The following is a 17,967-nucleotide window of genomic DNA, read 5'->3' as shown; positions in this document are numbered from 1 at the left end:
ACAATAAAATATTAACAGAAATATTTTTGCTCATAATTTGGGCTTCATATCCATTTATTCCACTTCTGCTGGACAGAATAAGTGCAAAATGTATCCAGCATACATGCGCCAACTCTAGTACATCATTTGGGTATTAACTGTACACTAAATATCTTTGCATACTCCATAAAAGAACACTTCCGATGCATTAACAGTACTTCACTTAATAAATAGCCATACTATTTTATAATGAAGTGAGCGGCCGGTGTATGCCTTACCTCGTCACACAGAAGTGGAGGGCAGTTGGATTTACACTGCTTTAGGCCATTTACACAAAGACAAGTTTGGCACTCTTCCTCCCACTCATAGCCAGGCTAAACAAAACACACACACACACACACACACACACACACACACACACACACACACACACACGAATTATGAACAGGAAAACAGAAAACAATATTTAATTTATAAAACATATTAATCTTTTAGATGATATCAACAAACTAGTTATTGATGAGAGTAATTATTACAGCAGCATTCTCTGAGCATTGAGCATTGAGAAGTAATCCATCACATTAATTAATAAGGTCTCTGAAAAATAACTTGCAAAGTAAACTACATCGCCATAAGTATGTGGATACATGGCCAGAAGCTTGCTGGACAACACAATTTAAAAGCATGGGCAAAAATCCCACAACAAGTTGGACTATAACCCTAAGAACGATTATATATATATAAAGTATTTTATTTTAAAAATACTTTATTTGACTGTTTGGGGAACAATTGTTGGCTTCAGTTTTAGCTCCAAGGCTTCATGACATACAATTGCAAAACAGTCATTAGCTGGTGGGGTGCAGGACTAAAAATGAAGCTACATAAATCAACAATTAATTTACTGTCAGACTAAGATGAACATATTTAAAATGTTCGTACTTTGGTTGCACAAAATAGCTAAAATAAATACCATCATGAATTTGCCCAGTACCTAATAATTATTTTTAAAACAGTTGTTAAGCAAACCAAACTATTTGTTAATACAGAAAACAAGACAACATGTTTCTATAGCTACATTAGAACTGTCAGCTTTAGAATTATGGGCACCATTGGTACAAATGAATAATTTTCATATGTCATTGTAGTTATTCACCCTAATCTTTCACTAAACTAAGATATAAAACTATTGCTATTTGAAGAACAGAAAATTACATTTGAATTATTGATTTTTTTAAATCCATATTTTAGTGTTATTGAAACCCTTGATGTACCCTAAATGTAGCATTATTTATATGCAAAACAGCATCAAGTCTTCCCTTACAATGACAATGACACTATTTTTTTATCCTTTACCATAGTTCTGGTGCTGACAAATATGATTATCTGGACAAACATACAAGGTAAGATTAGAAAATAAGGTGCAAAAACGCAATGAACACCACAGAGAGGTAGAATGTTCTCTTTGTGGTCACATGTGTTATTCTCTAATCTTTGGTCACTACAGCATATGTTACTTTGCTTATATCAGAGCCAATTAGTAGCATTTAAACACTAAGGTTTTGTATGTGTTTTGCCTAAGCCAGTGGCTTTCAAACCTTTAACCTGGGTACATAACAAGCTACCACAGTGGCCAAAAGTCAGGCTTGGGGCAGCACATGTGCATTAACGTAAAGAAATAATAAAACTATTGTTTTTAAGTGCAGGGCATGCCTACGTATGTTGTGGGTCACAGGTCAAGAACCCCTTGCCAATAACTAAGTATAATCTTACAATGGGAGGGCATGACTCAATGTTTTGAATACCTCTCTCAGTGTGCCGTCTTTCTCCTCACACTGGCAGAGAGCCGGGATCACACACAGGCCTTCAGCATTACGATAGTACCCGTCCTCACACACACAGCCCTCCGTGAGGCTGTTCAGTTCAGTGCAGTTTAGAGGTTCACTTCTGTAAATGTCCACACAGCTTCTCTCACACACATGCTCGGTTTCAGACATTCTTCTTCTCCAGTGTTCACCATCAGGACAGGCTGCAGCAACAAACACAGACTTTGGTGAACACTCCTCATACATACACACAGATATCATCGATTTCAATAACATCAAACTACAGTTGTTGAGTAGTAGAACTGCTAGAGGTAGGTATTTCGATTTCCAGTATAGAAGTGGTAGCTTGTTAAACTACACTACATTGCCAATATATAGTTTATTATATTGTATTATGGGCAACTCCATATTAACGTATGGAGCTACATATTATATGCGGCTATAACAGCCTCCACTCTTCGGGGAAAGCTTAAACTCTGTCTTTATAAACCTCGTTTTGTGCACAGTAGGAGCACAGTTATTAGCTTATAATTTGACATAATTCATTGCAAACACCTAAACTCAATAATTAAAAGGGTTGTAGAGAGGTAGCAAAATTAAGGTAACCTGGTTCAATGCCCACTCCACCAAGTTGCCATTGCTGGGCCCCTAAACAAAACCCTTAACCCTGGATTGCTTGCATTGTGTTTAGTCACAATTGTAAGTCGCTTTGGATAAAAGCATCTGCTAAATGCCATAAATGTACTTTTGGCCATATGGTGAATTTTAGTAACCAATATTCCTGTCATTTGATAAAGAGCACAACTGACTAGAGCTTAACCCTTTTAAGTCTGTATTTTCTGTATTTTTGAGATAATCTGTTAAATGACTACAAATGCTTAAGTGCCCTTATTTGTCTTTTGAAGTATGATGTTTGGTTAGATGAGATAAATATCACTGAAGTCACACTGTTGGTAACAGCAGTGGTCAAGTTCCAGGGGTTCAAATCCCAGGCTAAGCTTACAAAGGTAAATGGCGTTACATGATCCTAGACATTAAGGGGGCACATGTCAGTGCACCCTTAGTGCTGGTCCCAACCTTGAATAAATAAAGAGCTGTGTCAGACAGGGTTTTCGTGTGTTAAAACTATGCCAAATCAATTATTCCAACCCTTGATCCACTTTTTATGTATTTTTGGGCTATGTTGTGGATGGCTGCTAATGTCACTAGAAGATGTGTAAAGTTTAGCTTTACACTTACAATTCTGCCATTTGACAGACACTTTTATCCATACAAAATGAGCAATTAAGGCTTAAGGGCCTTGCTAATGCCAAGTTCACACTACACGACTTTCTGATTTGTCGGGTCGCTGTACAGTTCACACTACACGACTGAATCTTTTGCACTCGGGAGTCTTTAAGTCGGCGTGTATTTCACACTACACGACTGATCGGTGATAGGGGGTTTCACACTACACGATCTATCACCTACTGGAATCGCAGGCAAGCTTCTATGGTCTCCCAAACTACTTTTTTTTTTTTTTTTTTTTTTTTTTTTTTTTACAAAAACACACGTGAGAAGTGACGAGGGGTTTAATGATACCACGTCCAAAAATGCATGTCAACAAGTAGCGAGCGATCAAAGTTTGTGCGCTTATGTGAAGCGTAAAATCAAAGAGAAAAAAATAAATGAATCTGAGTGGATTTGGCAACACAAACAGTATGGATTGTTCTATTGAGAGTTGGAGGTTAATAAATATTTTTGCAATGCAGTGTTGGTGTTATGTTTTGTAGAGAACGAAGTCAGAAATACTGTAAAACGTGTGTGTGCCGGTGTATTCTGATATAAACTATATTATCCCCCTGTCCCACCTATTTACACTCCTCTCCTGCGTTTCCCCTCACACCGTATCTTGCGTTCTCATTGACTGTTCGACATAGCACTCATTGCCAGTCGGGCAACTGAGATCAGATATCTGACATGTTAGAAATCTCGATCCGGTCGCCGAGCGCTCGGCAAGCCGGTTGGATCGAGTTGTTGGATAGTTCACACTTAGCGATTGAGAGCCGAGTTTTGATCGCTGAGCGAACGCCGAGTTGCTCCCGAGCCGGCAAATCTAGCGCCGACCAGTCACCGAGCGAAAATCAGGGCAAAAATCGTGTAGTGTGAACTAGGCATAACAGGCCCAACAGTGACATCAGTGAGCACCAATAGCCCTAATAGGGAATAGCATTGTTAGAAAAAATCTCATTGAGAGTAAAATATAACACAATGGATACTCTTTGAATAGAAATGAAAAGATAAATAGAAACTACATTTATAATTCAATTTCTAAAATCTTACCACAGTCAGGCCCAGTACAGACTTTGGTCCTGTGGCTTGGGCCTTCACACTCGTGTCCCATGAACATCTTTGACTGTACAATAGATCGTCTAGAGTTCTGCACTCCAGAGCCACATGTCACTGAACACGAACTCCATTCGGACCAGCTGCCCCATTCACAGTCAACTATTACACAAAAATACACACTGATCATCAGTACAACATTTGTTACCATGCACTCTGTGTATTCCAGATGAACAAGAGTTCACACAGAAATAAGCTACAGTGTATAAATCAAGATGACCAATTGTGTAATCGTTTTAAATGAATCATTTTTGAATCAGCGAAGAGACATATTGGAATACGAGGTCTGTTCACATGATTAATTACAATTCTGCTCACTTTAAAGGATTAAAATGTGTGTGCTGGTCCTTTGACATTCTCATTTATTCTTTCTTTCATTTATTTATTAATCCATTTGGTCAAGGTAGTTCCACCCGGAAACACAGAGCACAGGGCATAAATACACTTTGGACAGAGCTCGATTTATCAAAGGTTAGCGTGTTCATTATTTCACTCGCTCGTTTAGACCTAGGGAAAATTTAGAGCAGACAATTAACCTTAGATTACCCCGAGGAAACCCACGCAGACATGAAGACCCTGCAAAAATCTGCACAGACAGTGTGCAGAGGCTAGAATTGAACCCAGGTCTGTGGAAAAGCCTAAGGATTAAACAATTTGTCTTGTCTTAACTACAAATCAGCTTCAATTGTTTATCTAAAAAACACAGTCAACTTGCTAACAAACAACATATGTATCAATACTGCACAAGCATGCAAAAAAGGTTCTTAAAACCTTCATCCAGGTCCTCCAGGCCATTTTAAAGCAGCCTTACAATTACTGCAATATTATTATTAACAATGGGATCACCATTCATGCAAGAGAAGTGACATTATAGAAAATCAACACCTTCTGACCAATCAAAAACCAGCAGTTTCAATGAAACCCCATTAGGATTCCAGTTAAAATATCACTGCATACTACTTTAAGGACATTTAAAAGTCCTAGTCAGAAATGGGTACAGCTGAAAAGAACGGAGGCTTTCGAATGACTGTTAAATGCATTTACATCACAGCTAAATTTACAGTGCCTCCTCCTAACAACCTCAAGTCTTGTGTTTTAAACTGTTTAAAAAAGTGCTACAACATTATTTTTTAGCTGACATAGTACACTGTGTTAAAAGGACACAAAGCTATATCTGCACTCACCATCACAGGAGTCCTCTGTACAGCTGAATACTCCATTTTCACAAATGCTTTAGAAAAAAGAAGAAAAAAAGTAAATGTACAACAACCATTTTTCACTATCTTCACTAGCTTCCTATTAAGTACCATGCACACTTCAAAACCCTGCTTCTTACATATGAAACTTAACCTCACTACACCTTATCTGTCCAATGTATTTCACTACAAGCTCACTCGCGGTCTTCTGCTGGTTGCTTACGGTTTTTCTATCCAACCTTCTTAGCTTCAGTGGCCGAGCCTTTTCCACATGTGTGCCATGCCTCTGGAACTCTCCCTTCACTTGTTCATCAATCTACTCCTCTCTCCATACCTTTAGTCTAGTCTATTACCTTCCTCAAGCTTAATCTTTCACTGACTTTTACTGTGCTCTTTTTATGTCTTATTCAATGCTGTTGTCCTGGTGTTAATGATTATTGCAAGCATCTTCCAGTTCTTAATAAGCACTATAAATCTCGTGTATTATTATTATTACCTAACAGCTTTTTCTGAAAAAGCTGGGACATTGTGTATAATGCAGTAAAAACAAGAATCTGTGATTTGTTGATTCCCTTGAATTGTTAACTGACAAAAGTAGTTGTCACTGATCAACTTTATTGTACTGTAGTTTGTAAATAGAAACACATTTAGAATTTTATGCCTGCAACACACTCCAAAAAAAGCTGGGACAGATGTATGTCTAAGCACTCTGTTCCATTACCTTTCCTATTAGTGAGAATTTTTAATGGTATGGAAACTGAGAACACTAAATGTTAATGTTTTGCAAGTGATTTTTTTCTCCATTCTTGCTTGATACAAGACTTAATCTGAGGTTGCCTGATTCTCCACTTCTTGTTTACCATACATTATTTATAGAAGACAGATCCGGACTGCAAGCCCACATACTCAGCGTCTATGAAGCCATGCTGTCATACTGCGTCTTGTTAAAATAATCATGCACTTCCCAGGAAAAGATGTTGTCTTGATGACAACATGTGTTTTTCTAAAATCCCTTTGCATCAATGGTGCCTTCACACATAACCCATGCAAGTAACCCATGCTCTGGGCACAGATGCTCCACATGCCATGACAGATGTTGGCTTCTGCACTGTTTGCTAAGAACAGTCTGAATGGTGCTTTTTATCTGAGCATGAAGAACTTACCCTATTGTCCTGAAAACAAGCTGAAATGTGAACTAATCTGACAACAGCACATGTTTCTACTGACTTTTAGTCCATCTCAGATGAGCTAATTTTCCAGCATTACTGCATAGAATTGATGTTTTTCTCTGTATGTAATAGATTTTCAGGTTGCATTTCTTCTTAGGTGACAATGGTTTTCCAAAGTACTCCTGAGTCCATGTGGCTACGTTTATCACAGCAGCATGACTGTTTCTCATGCAGTGCCGTCTAAGAGCTCGAAAGTAATTTTCAACCGTAGTTTCCAGACTTGCCCCACAGTCTGACTGAGATTACAATATAACGTACAGTAGATGGCGTTAGTAAGATCTAACTTACTAACATTCTTGCATTGAACAATGTCTTTATTTTTTTAAAGAAAGTGGTGTTTGCAAAGACTGAGTCTTTGGTGGATCCTCCTTTTATAGCCAATCATGATTTCCTCACCTGTTGCCAATTCACCTGCTTAGGTGTGGAATGTTTCAAAATGATGTAACTTGAATATTCTATAAACTTTTCACTCTGTTTTTACTCTGTTTACAAAATACATTAAGGTTGGTCAGCCAGAAAATGTTCCTTTGTCAGTTATGTAAAGATTAAGAGAATTCACATCACACATTTTTTTTAATTAATCGTATTTTACAAAATGTCCCAACTTTTTTGGAAATGGAATTTGTAATTTAAACAGTTACACACATGCATTCAAACAATGTCATAGTTTTGCAGTAGAATGACCATAACTTACACCTAACATCCACCATGTAAAAGCAACCTCACTAAACTATCGTAATACTTCTTACAGCAAGTTAACTGAGAGACAAATATTTTACGTGACACCATACATCTCATTTTTTTTTGTCACCTAGCATAAGTGACTTGATTGTACTCTGACTTAGGACATACATCACCTGTCATAATCAACATTTCAGCAATATCTCAAAGAAAACAGATGACTCTGAGATTATTACCATGCGTTACAATGATGTGGTATAACAGTGCCAGGAGGAAACTCCTCTTGTCCAAAGTCTAGTGTGACATTGTCCAACCTCAGCTGCAGTGACAGTGGGGAACAAGGGCATTCAGAGTGGGGCACACATGACCCATTAAGCATAACCTGTAAGCAAATAAGAAGGTTAGTTGAACTATATAGCTTTCTGTTTAAATTAAAGCTGTGTGAGTAAATAACAGTTCTATAAGCCATTGTTTGGTCATTCTTAACATAATTATTACTGAGTCCAGGGGAATTAAAAACAGAATGACTATTACTAGCACTTGAACTAAGTGCTGCAAAAAACAACATATTTCTTCTCTTAACATCTCAAAGCTGCAGTTATTAAAAACAGCTTCCCAACAATGTACTAATGTTAATAATTGGTGGTGTCTAAAAGGTTCCCCCTTGTGAATGACTGTTCTGGTAATTCCTGTTGATTATACAGCTGTTCTAAAGTATTTGGATTAAGTACAAAGATGCTTAATATCAATAAGATTGCATATAGAGTGTTTTTCTAAATTATTTACATTAACATAGAGCTGTTTTAAGTATTGCGGACATGACTGCTCTAAATAGTTTGGATTGAGTACTGAAGATGTTACAGTTGCATATGTGGTTGTTCAGTTAAATACTGTATATATGTGTTACATTTAGTTCAGTTAAAGAATAAAGCTATTTTCATTATAAGCTGTTGTTTTCAGGTGTTTAGAGCACAAGCTCTGGAATTGTGTGCTATTAATCTGACCAGGTGTCTGTGCCTGAAAGAGGGAGGTCATCATTATTACATGCAAATAGCATGACTCTCAATGCATACCTTATCGGCAGGTAAAAAGAAGCAGCAGTAAGAGCAGTGGTAGCTCAGGGGTTAAGGTACTGGACTAGTAATAATAAAATTACTGGTTCAAACCCCACCACCACAAGTTACCACTGTTGGGCCCTGAACAGGACCCTCAACCCTCAATTGCTCAAATTGTATTCAGTCAGAATTGTAAGTCGCTTTGGATAAAAGTGTCTGTTTTTCCAGAAAAGGGGGTGCAGAGGGGGTGAGTGGTAATCTGCCACTCTTCTCAGTCAGAGCAGGAGTGTTGCAGTTAGCAGAGGAACTGCAATTAGGAACTGTTTACCAGGAAGAGGTAGCAAATATTGGCTTTCCAATTAGTTAAAGGCACTGAGCAAAGCTGTTCTAAGACAATAAGGATTAATCAAAAGATGTTCTAAAACAATTAATCTAAGTACTTTGACTCACCATGTCAGGAGGGCAAGCACAGCCTGGCTTGCAGGGTCCCGGCAGACACTGGCTCTCAGGCCAGAGATCCTGGCAGGAAAACGGGCATGCACCTACACAAAGACTGAACACCTGGCCCTCAGGACACTCTGATGATTGTCAAAAATAAAAGGGCATTTATTTATTCATTTAAATGACATTTAGCAGATGCTTTTATCTAAAACTACTTACAGTTGTCACAGCATTCAGTGCAAAAAATTAAGGGGTTAAGACCCTTGCTCAGGGGTCCAACAGTGGGCCCAACCGAGGTGGGGCTTGAACCAGCAACCTTCTGATCACTAGTCCAGTACCTTAACTACAGTACTACCACTGCCCAATATTAATACAAATTGTTTGTTTTTGTGTGGTGCTCAATTGTGCCACTGGGGCTGAAGGGCTGCATATTGATGCCCATGGTTTTAGAATTGAAAGCAATGCATTCTGTCTTAGAATTCATAAAGCAGGACAGTAACCAAGTATTTTCCCCAAAGACTGTATACAGGTCATCCAGTCAAGGAGAGGCTATGGTCGCTCATATTCACTAACTCGGCCATTTGGGAATGATAGCGTAATCCATCTCCTCACAGCTTAGATTTAGTGCAAGCTGAAGGGCAAACCCTTACTTCTAAAGCAGTGTTTAAGGAAAATTGTTTAAACTAAGATCCTAATAATTTCTCCAGGATTTATTGCATGTTTTGCTGTTATTTGGAACAGTAATGTAATTTTAACATAATTTAGAAAATAATTTAGCTCAAAGGTGAAAGCTTGTAAGAATGGCACTGTTCTCTAGGAATGCCAGCTTCCATTAAAAATGCAGTGGGTACGTCATAAATGTGAAAAGAGAAAGGCTTTTTTATCTTCTGTTTTTTTGCAGCCCAGAAAAAAAATATACATTAAAATCTAAAACCTTTGTAGAAATACATATTTTTATGTGTATATATAAGGTCCTCATCTTTTATAAGAAACAAATTAGCCAAGTTTTAAATGAGTTAATACTTATACACCTAAAGTAGTACACTAAAGGCTTTAGGTATTAATTATTTAGATTTTAGGTTGGAGGTAACACTCTACTTAAAGACTTTTGGGATTAATTGGAATGTAAATTGCGAGCCAGGCCTTCTTGTCAACATCGGTGACTGATCTCACAAATGTTCTTTTGACTGAATGGTCACAATTTTAAATCTTGTGGAAAACCATCCTAGAAGAATAGAAGCTGGAATAGCTGCAGAGAGGCCCGAATTTGTATAAATAAGAAGAGGAGAGAAAGGACCTTATTTGTCATATACAGTGTATCACAAAAGTGAGTACACCCCTCACATTTCTGCAGATATTTAAGTATATCTTTTCATGGGACAACACTGACAAAATGACACTTTGACACAATGAAAAGTAGTCTGTGTGCAGCTTATATAACAGTGTAAATTTATTCTTCCCTCAAAATAACTCAATATACAGCCATTAATGTCTAAACCACCGGCAACAAAAGTGAGTACACCCCTTAGTGAAAGTTCCTGAAGTGTCAATATTTTGTGTGGCCACCATTATTTCTTAGAACTGCCTTAACTCTCCTGGGCATGGAGTTTACCAGAGCTTCACAGGTTGCCACTGGAATGCTTTTCCACTCCTCCATGACGACATCACGGAGCTGGCGGATATTCGAGACTTTGCGCTCCTCCACCTTCCGCTTGAGGATGCCCCAAAAATGTTCTATTGGGTTTAGGTCTGGAGACATGCTTGGCCAGTCCATCACCTTTACCCTCAGCCTCTTCAATAAAGCAGTGGTCGTCTTAGAGGTGTGTTTGGGGTCATTATCATGCTGGAACACTGCCCTGTGACCCAGTTTCCGGAGGGAGGGGATCATGCTCTGCTTCAGTATTTCACAGTACATATCGGAGATCGTGTGTCCCTCAATGAAATGTAACTCCCCAACACCTGCTGCACTCATGCAGCCCCAGACCATGGCATTCCCACCACCATGCTTGACTGTAGGCATGACACACTTATCTTTGTACTCCTCACCTGATTGCCGCCACACATGCTTGAGACCATCTGAACCAAACAAATTAATCTTGGTCTCATCAGACCATAGGACATGGTTCCAGTAATCCATGTCCTTTGTTGACATGTCTTCAGCAAACTGTTTGTGGGCTTTCTTGTGTAGAGACTTCAGAAGAGGCTTCCTTCTGGGGTGACAGCCATGCAGACCAATTTGATGTAGTGTGCGGCGTATGGTCTGAGCACTGACAGGCTGACCCCCCACCTTTTCAATCTCTGCAGCAATGCTGACAGCACTCCTGCGCCTATCTTTCAAAGACAGCAGTTGGATGTGACGCTGAGCACGTGCACTCAGCTTCTTTGGACGACAAACGCGAGGTCTGTTCTGAGTGGACCCTGCTCTTTTAAAATGCTGGATGATCTTGGCCACTGTGCTGCAGCTCAGTTTCAGGGTGTTGGCATCTTCTTGTAGCCTTGGCCATCTTCATGTAGCGCAACAATTCGTCTTTTAAGATCCTCAGAGAGTTCTTTGCCATGAGGTGCCATGTTGGAACTTTCAGTGACCAGTATGAGAGAGTGTGAGAGCTGTACTACTAAATTGAACACACCTGCTCCCTATGCACACCTGAGACCTAGTAACACTAACAAATCACATGACATTTTGGAGGGAAAATGACAAGCAGTGCTCAATTTGGACATTTAGGGGTGTAGTCTCTTAGGGGTGTACTCACTTTTGTTGCCGGTGGTTTAGACATTAATGGCTGTATATTGAGTTATTTTGAGGGAAGAATAAATTTACACTGTTATATAAGCTGCACACAGACTACTTTTCATTGTGTCAAAGTGTCATTTTGTCAGTGTTGTCCCATGAAAAGATATACTTAAATATCTGCAGAAATGTGAGGGGTGTACTCACTTTTGTGATACACTGTATACATATACAGTTGTACAGTACAACAAAATTATTTCTTCGCATATCCCAGCTTGTTTGGAAGCTGGGGTCAGAGCGCAGGGTCTGCCATATTACGCCGCCCCTGGAGCAGACAAGATTAAGGGCCTTGCTCAAGGGCAGAGGTGCGATTCGAACTCTATACCTTTCAATTGATAGTCCAAAGCTCTACCCACTAGGCTACCTCTGTCCCAAATCAGGGGAGAGCACCAAGGCAGTCCCCCACTATCAGAAATTATGCAGTTGAGATTCCCACATTTGGGAACACAACCGAAGTGCAATGGCTGAGCCTCGCCCTGGGTGAACCATGGTCTCGCCCTTGCCAGGTAAGTATGAAGAACAATGGTGGTGCAGTGATTTACTGCGCTAAGCCACTACAGCTGGGATCCAGGATAAGAATCCTCAGTGGTGCTATCAGTCAGTCGGCCATCAAAAAACAGACATGGTTGGCTACGTCTGGGGGTGGCCGAGGTCCAACGATGGATCAGCATCCTGTCCGGTTTGTGTTGCTATATTGCGCCCAGTGATTCTGGGAAAACCAGACCCACCATGACCAAAATAATACAACGGTTAAACATAAAATTAAAATAACAATGATACAATTAATTATTGTTTGTATTACTGCATGTGATTAAGCTTAATAATGTATGTGTGTTTTCCTCACCTGACAGACAGCTGTTAGTGTTGCAGGTAATGTGCTGCTCGATAGGAGATGGGCAGGCCAGTCCTCCAGGCTCTGGCTCCTGTAGAATGTTCTTCCTACGCATTGACATTCCTCCACCACAGGAAGCACTACACTCACTCCAGGAAGACCACTCACTTAGGACACAGCTCGCTAAGTACACATAACATCAGTGAGTCAGAGCAGCCCTGCGACCTGCCTCATATACAGCTGTTTAATAACATCTCAAAGTGTAGCTATACTGAAAACACCTTGAGATGAAGGTAGTGCATACCTGGGCAAGTGGGCAGAGTGCACTCCTGGTGCTGGATGGTTTCTGCACATGATGGTCCACTGGGTAAAGGTGTGCAGGCACGTGTGCGTGTTTTCTGTCCAGTCCCACATGACACTGAACATTCGCTCCAGGAGCCCCAAGGGTCGTAAACAGGGCAGGGCCGGTCTGTGCATACCAGTGACCCATTCACACACTTGCTGCAGGGAATAATTTAATTTCTTTAAAGCTCAGAAAGCACCATGTGTTCACAGCAGCATGCAACTAAGAGACATGCATCCACTCATTGGTCATGGTGAATGAAAAAGACACATCATATTTGACATGGACAGAATTAAAGGCTACCGTCCCTAATACTTGACAGAACAACCTTTGGCAACAATGACAGCCTTCAAACATTTTTGTAGCCATCTGTGAGCTTCTTGTAACTTATTGTCTTGCTGGTAGTTTCTTCCACTGGAAGTTACCAGTAGCAGACTGCAGCTCTTTACAAAGATTTTCAATTGGATTGAGATCAGGACTCATTGCTGGCCAGTTAAAAATAGTTCATTTTACATTATTAACCATTCTTGTGTTCTTTTGGGTGTGTTCTGTGTTCCATTACCCTGCAGTAGGAGCCATTTTTTCCTCTTCCTAAACCTAGTTTTCTTCTACATGAGAGTGGACTGCACTAAAATACTCTGACAATCATCTGATTTCATCGTTCAAGGCATTTAGTCCAAAAGGCAGCAAAGCAGCCCCAAAACATTATGGATCCTCAGCCACATTTTACTGCAGGTAAGGTGCACTTTTCTTTATAGACATTCATAAACATCACACAGCTATGCATTTCCAGAGCTCTATATTGGTTTCATCTGTCCATAGAACATTTTCCCAGAAGGATTGTAGTTTGTTTATGTACGTTTTGGCAAAAATTAGTTGGTCTTTGTATGACTTTCTTTAAGCAGTTGGGTACTCTTTGGCCTTTGTCCTTAAAGCCCTTTTTCATCCAGGGTGTGGTGTACTGTACAGAATGAAACCATCACTCCAGATATCTCCAGCTCAGCCTTAAATTCTTTGGATGTTTGTGGTTTCCTGACAACACTTTATACCACTTTTGATGAGTTTTCTTATCAATTTTCCTCCTTCCACCACATCCTAGAAGGTTCTTGACTGTTCCATAAGTGGCAAATTGAAAATCATTTTAAACTGTTAAAGAAACTGTATTTTTTTTACTGTACTGTAGCTTATGGTGATAATGCCACACCCCATTCATTCTACTCATTTATATATAGTTTCTTATGCAAATGTTTTGTGTAAGTCTTCATGGCTAATATTAGTTTTTGTAACTTACTGTCTGTGTCTGTATATTTAGTTTGTCTGGGTGTGTGCTCTATAAGTGCTTTATCCAGTCCTTGGCTTGCATTGAGCTTGAGCTGTATTTCCTCCTGTCACAATGGCGCACCTTTCTCCTCTTTGCTCAATAAAAGCCTTTAGGTAAGTAATCAATTTAAAGTGGACCCAAACCTTGCAGTACACATATTTTCCCCTTAGATGTTTAAGGTTTTTCTGTAGATTAACAATTAAAAGTTTTAGTTGGCTCAGGGTAACACAAAACGTTTGGCAGAGTTCAAGATTTAAATAACGGGTGTTAAAAATGCAAGGACTGGGTGCTCGAGTTTGGAAGAGGAATCACCCCATCAAACCCACCCCATCCTTCTCAGCTGCAGTTGCAGCAACTCCCTATGGTCCAATCAAGACACCGGAACAAGTGGTGGAGGAATAAAGAATGTGTAGAATGATTCTCCCTATATGTCATGGCTCTGAGCAAGGATGTCATGCTAGAAACAGGGGTTGCCAGATTGCGTAGAGAAACTAAATACATACAAATTCAGACAGATTATAAAAATGCAGAGATATTATAACTGAAAGTTTATATATGGTTTGGTTTAAAAACCTACCCTTACTAAATCCCCTTTTTTCACGTGTGTTTACGTGTGTTCTTACCAGGTGTTGCAGTCAACTGTGATATTCTGTCCAGGCATAAGCTCTAGCATGCCGTTCTCTGTAGAAAGCCCACAGCGGCAAGCTGGCACTCTTACACACGCCTTGTCCTGCAACAACCAGCCATCAGGACACCGGCAACCTGCACACACAAAGAGACGCTCTCTTAAAAAGGTTTTAATAAATAGTGCAGTTTTAGAAAGACACATACAAATTTGAATTGTTATAAAGCAGCAGTGATAAGAACCAGGTGTCTAGTAAGCTTAAAGTCTTTAAAACCTACTTCACAGAACGTAGATACTTTTGAGACATATTATGCAAATTTTATTCCATTTACTCCTTATTTAGTTACTGCTAATTTCCTTCTAGGACTCCCTCATCCCATGGCAACCACCAATCTGGGACGGTGAAGACTAGTGTCTAGGGGACAGTCTTTATAATTATTATTGCATCTTAACTGGCACTCAGAAAGCAGACATTACTGTTAGAACATTGCAGTTGTTGTAAGCCTCATGCTTCCTTGCGCCAATCAAAAACATTAAAGTTTAATGTCCCTAGAAAGGATAATTTTCTCAAATGTACCTGGATGGCAGACTCCTTGTAAACACTGCACATGCTCCCATAGATCAGCACAGCTACGAGGACACCGATTAGCACAGGAGGCGTCATAGATCCGTCCCCTGTCCTCGCAGCGCTCACCTGTAAGTCAACACAAAAAGCAAAAAAGATGAACCCTAAAATAAAAACCATAAAGTATAACCTGCCAGTTAATCTGTGTTTGTTTTTGCAATGTTCTATCAGTGTGCATTTTTATCCTTCGGCATGTGTAAGTTGATATATGTGGCTATTTACTATGTGTGTATATGAGTGTGTGTGTACATACTTGGACAGAGTCCCGTGTTGCAGCTCTGTGATTGGCTCTGGCGTTTCATGCAGTGGGGTGCGAGGACTGTCGCCAGGGCTTGGCGCTCCCGTTGGCGGAATCCCCCACTACAGGGCTCCTGACACACACTCCATGGCCCCCACGCACTCCACTGGCATGGGTCTGCAAATAACAACAAAATAATCTTTACATTTTCCAACCCCTTGAACACAGAAGTCTAGGATTATGAATTTGTCGTTATGCCAGCAACATTTATAAAGCTATAGTTAGAACTAAATAATTTATGTGTGTCTAAAACTGAAATCTTATATTCACAAATGTACTCAAAATGCTTATTGCTGTGCCCAAAGAGATAATTTTTTATCCTTTTAATTATGTTTTCAGAGTCCTTTACATGCTGCTTAACAAACTTCTTGCAGGCTGTTTTGTGCATTTAACTTAACTTAGCAATTCATGGATTGTGGAGGACATTGTTCTGTTCAATAGGTTCTCATATCTGTGCACAGGTCCTTTAAAGCTCTTTTAGAGTGACCATTGGGTTTCTTCTTACCTCTCTGACCAAGACTTTCTTGCCTGGATGCCCAATTTGGCAGGACAGCCAACTTTAATAAGTTCTAGGTTTGTTCCAAGCTTCTTCAATTTTAAATTTATTAAGTCCACTGTGCTCCTAGGAAAACCTAAAGCCTTAGACATTATTTTATATCCCAACTTGATCTATGCATCGACAACAGGCAGCTTCTTGGACTTTATGGTTTGTTTTTTTTGTCCTGTCAATGCAGTGTAAATTGTGAGCCCTTATAGACCCAGACCTGTGCATTTCCAATCTATGTCTAATCAATTCAGATAACAACAGGTGGACCCCAATTGCATTCTAGACACGTCTCAAGGACAATTAAAGCAAACAGGATGCACCTAAACACAGTATAGATGGACACAGTACAAAAAGGGTCCAAATACAATTTTCCATTTTAAATACATAATATATTTTAAAAACTTTTTGTATTCCTCTTTATGGGTGATTAAGTGTAGAGAGCTGAGTGAAAATGGAATTACATCCATTTAAAATTAAACACAACACAATCAAGTGCATCAAATGTCAAAGGATCTGAATTCTTTTTAAACCCACTGTGTAATAACAAAGATGGGTGTTTACACATGTAGTTTTGATGCAGAATGCACCGCATCTGCTTCAACGATGCACTGTTGCAAGGCCAGAACTTTTGTCCATAGACCTCAAGGTCATGACTCAGCGTAATTGAGACATCAGAATAACCACCTTTGCAAAGGTCAGGCTGGGGGCAAATCCTTTCCTCCAATAGGGGTCCGGAGCACTCTCCATTTTTTTCGTTGATAGGAAAACCAGAGACCAAGTCCAGACACGTTCGGTAGCGCCTTTGTACTGACACCAGACCTGAGGCGCCTGGGTGTACTTCTGCACCTCCGTCAACATCTATACCCTCACCCAGATGAGAGTCAAAATACTGAAGAGAGGAGGCAGGGATGCATGGAGAGCAGGAGGTCCACTCTGACCACTCACTGAGTGATGCTGTATAACAGAGAGAAGAATAGAAAACAGGAAACAATGAAAGTAAGCAATCAGCATAGTTTTTTTTTAGATTTGTTGATAAAGTTCCAGGCGTCTAGATACTGTTACCTTTACATTCTTGAGAATCACACCTCAAAGAACCATTATGGCACAAACTGAAAGATAAAAGAGAATATTTGAGAAAAATACATTTTAAATGTATGAATCTCAAAAATCAAGCATTGCTGTTCTTACCATGTGTTGCAGCCTATAGTGAGCAGTTCCCCTTCTGGAACAGTGACAGGGACAGGTGAGTCTGAGTCACTCTGGGGGAGGTGAACACACCCACATTGTTCAAGAGGCACACATGTCCCATTCTGCTGCAGAAGACCCTGCAAGCGCCCAGAGAGACATTGCATTTTTGTATGCTAATCACACTACAGTACATTGTGTCACCCTACTGCACAAAATTTATTAATCAACAAGGAACCCCACAGCACTCAGGTGGCACAACAATAAAACATGCTAGCACACCAGAGCTGACATCTTCAAACATGAGATCAAATCTCAGCTCTGCTACCGGCTGGCTGGGTGCCTACAACACCAAAAACAATAATTTGCTCATTCGTAGGGAGGGTGCCGGAGGGGATTCCTAATAACTGATGCAATTACAACCTCTGGATGCAAGCTGGCTGACTGTATATCAGTTTATGGCTCTCCGTGTGTGAATTTGATCCACATATGAACTCGCCTCATGCAGGTGAAAAGATGCAGTCAGCTACTACACGTGTGTGTTAGTCACAGCTCTCTTTGGGCAGGGGTGGAAGTCAGCATCAGTAAAGAGTATGCATAATGCAATCTGG

General features: G+C 39.9%; 1 protein-coding gene and 1 pseudogene across 1 annotated transcript in view; both read right to left on the bottom strand.

Annotated features, from left to right (window-relative positions):
* Positions 1-17,967, bottom strand: part of sspo (SCO-spondin) — a 117,505-nt gene that overhangs the window by 11,816 nt on the left and 87,722 nt on the right. The window contains exons 94-107 of the mRNA XM_062992294.1: positions 17,360-17,496; positions 17,234-17,280; positions 16,856-17,125; positions 15,580-15,741; positions 15,279-15,395; positions 14,700-14,838; positions 12,717-12,913; positions 12,425-12,595; positions 8,799-8,926; positions 7,530-7,675; positions 5,372-5,418; positions 4,125-4,289; positions 1,782-2,005; positions 258-353 (exon numbers count right to left, since the gene is read on the bottom strand). Coding sequence (XP_062848364.1) covers positions 258-353; positions 1,782-2,005; positions 4,125-4,289; positions 5,372-5,418; positions 7,530-7,675; positions 8,799-8,926; positions 12,425-12,595; positions 12,717-12,913; positions 14,700-14,838; positions 15,279-15,395; positions 15,580-15,741; positions 16,856-17,125; positions 17,234-17,280; positions 17,360-17,496 — 2,046 coding nt within the window. The remainder of the gene's footprint in view (positions 1-257; positions 354-1,781; positions 2,006-4,124; positions 4,290-5,371; positions 5,419-7,529; positions 7,676-8,798; positions 8,927-12,424; positions 12,596-12,716; positions 12,914-14,699; positions 14,839-15,278; positions 15,396-15,579; positions 15,742-16,855; positions 17,126-17,233; positions 17,281-17,359; positions 17,497-17,967) is intronic.
* Positions 11,958-12,094, bottom strand: LOC134311009 (U1 spliceosomal RNA; annotated as a pseudogene).

The sequence above is a fragment of the Trichomycterus rosablanca genome, chromosome 3 (genome assembly GCF_030014385.1).
Source record: "Trichomycterus rosablanca isolate fTriRos1 chromosome 3, fTriRos1.hap1, whole genome shotgun sequence".
In the NCBI taxonomy this organism is placed as follows: domain Eukaryota; kingdom Metazoa; phylum Chordata; class Actinopteri; order Siluriformes; family Trichomycteridae; genus Trichomycterus; species Trichomycterus rosablanca.
Note: the sequence above shows the minus strand (reverse complement) of the source record. Positions and strands in the feature narration are given on the sequence as shown.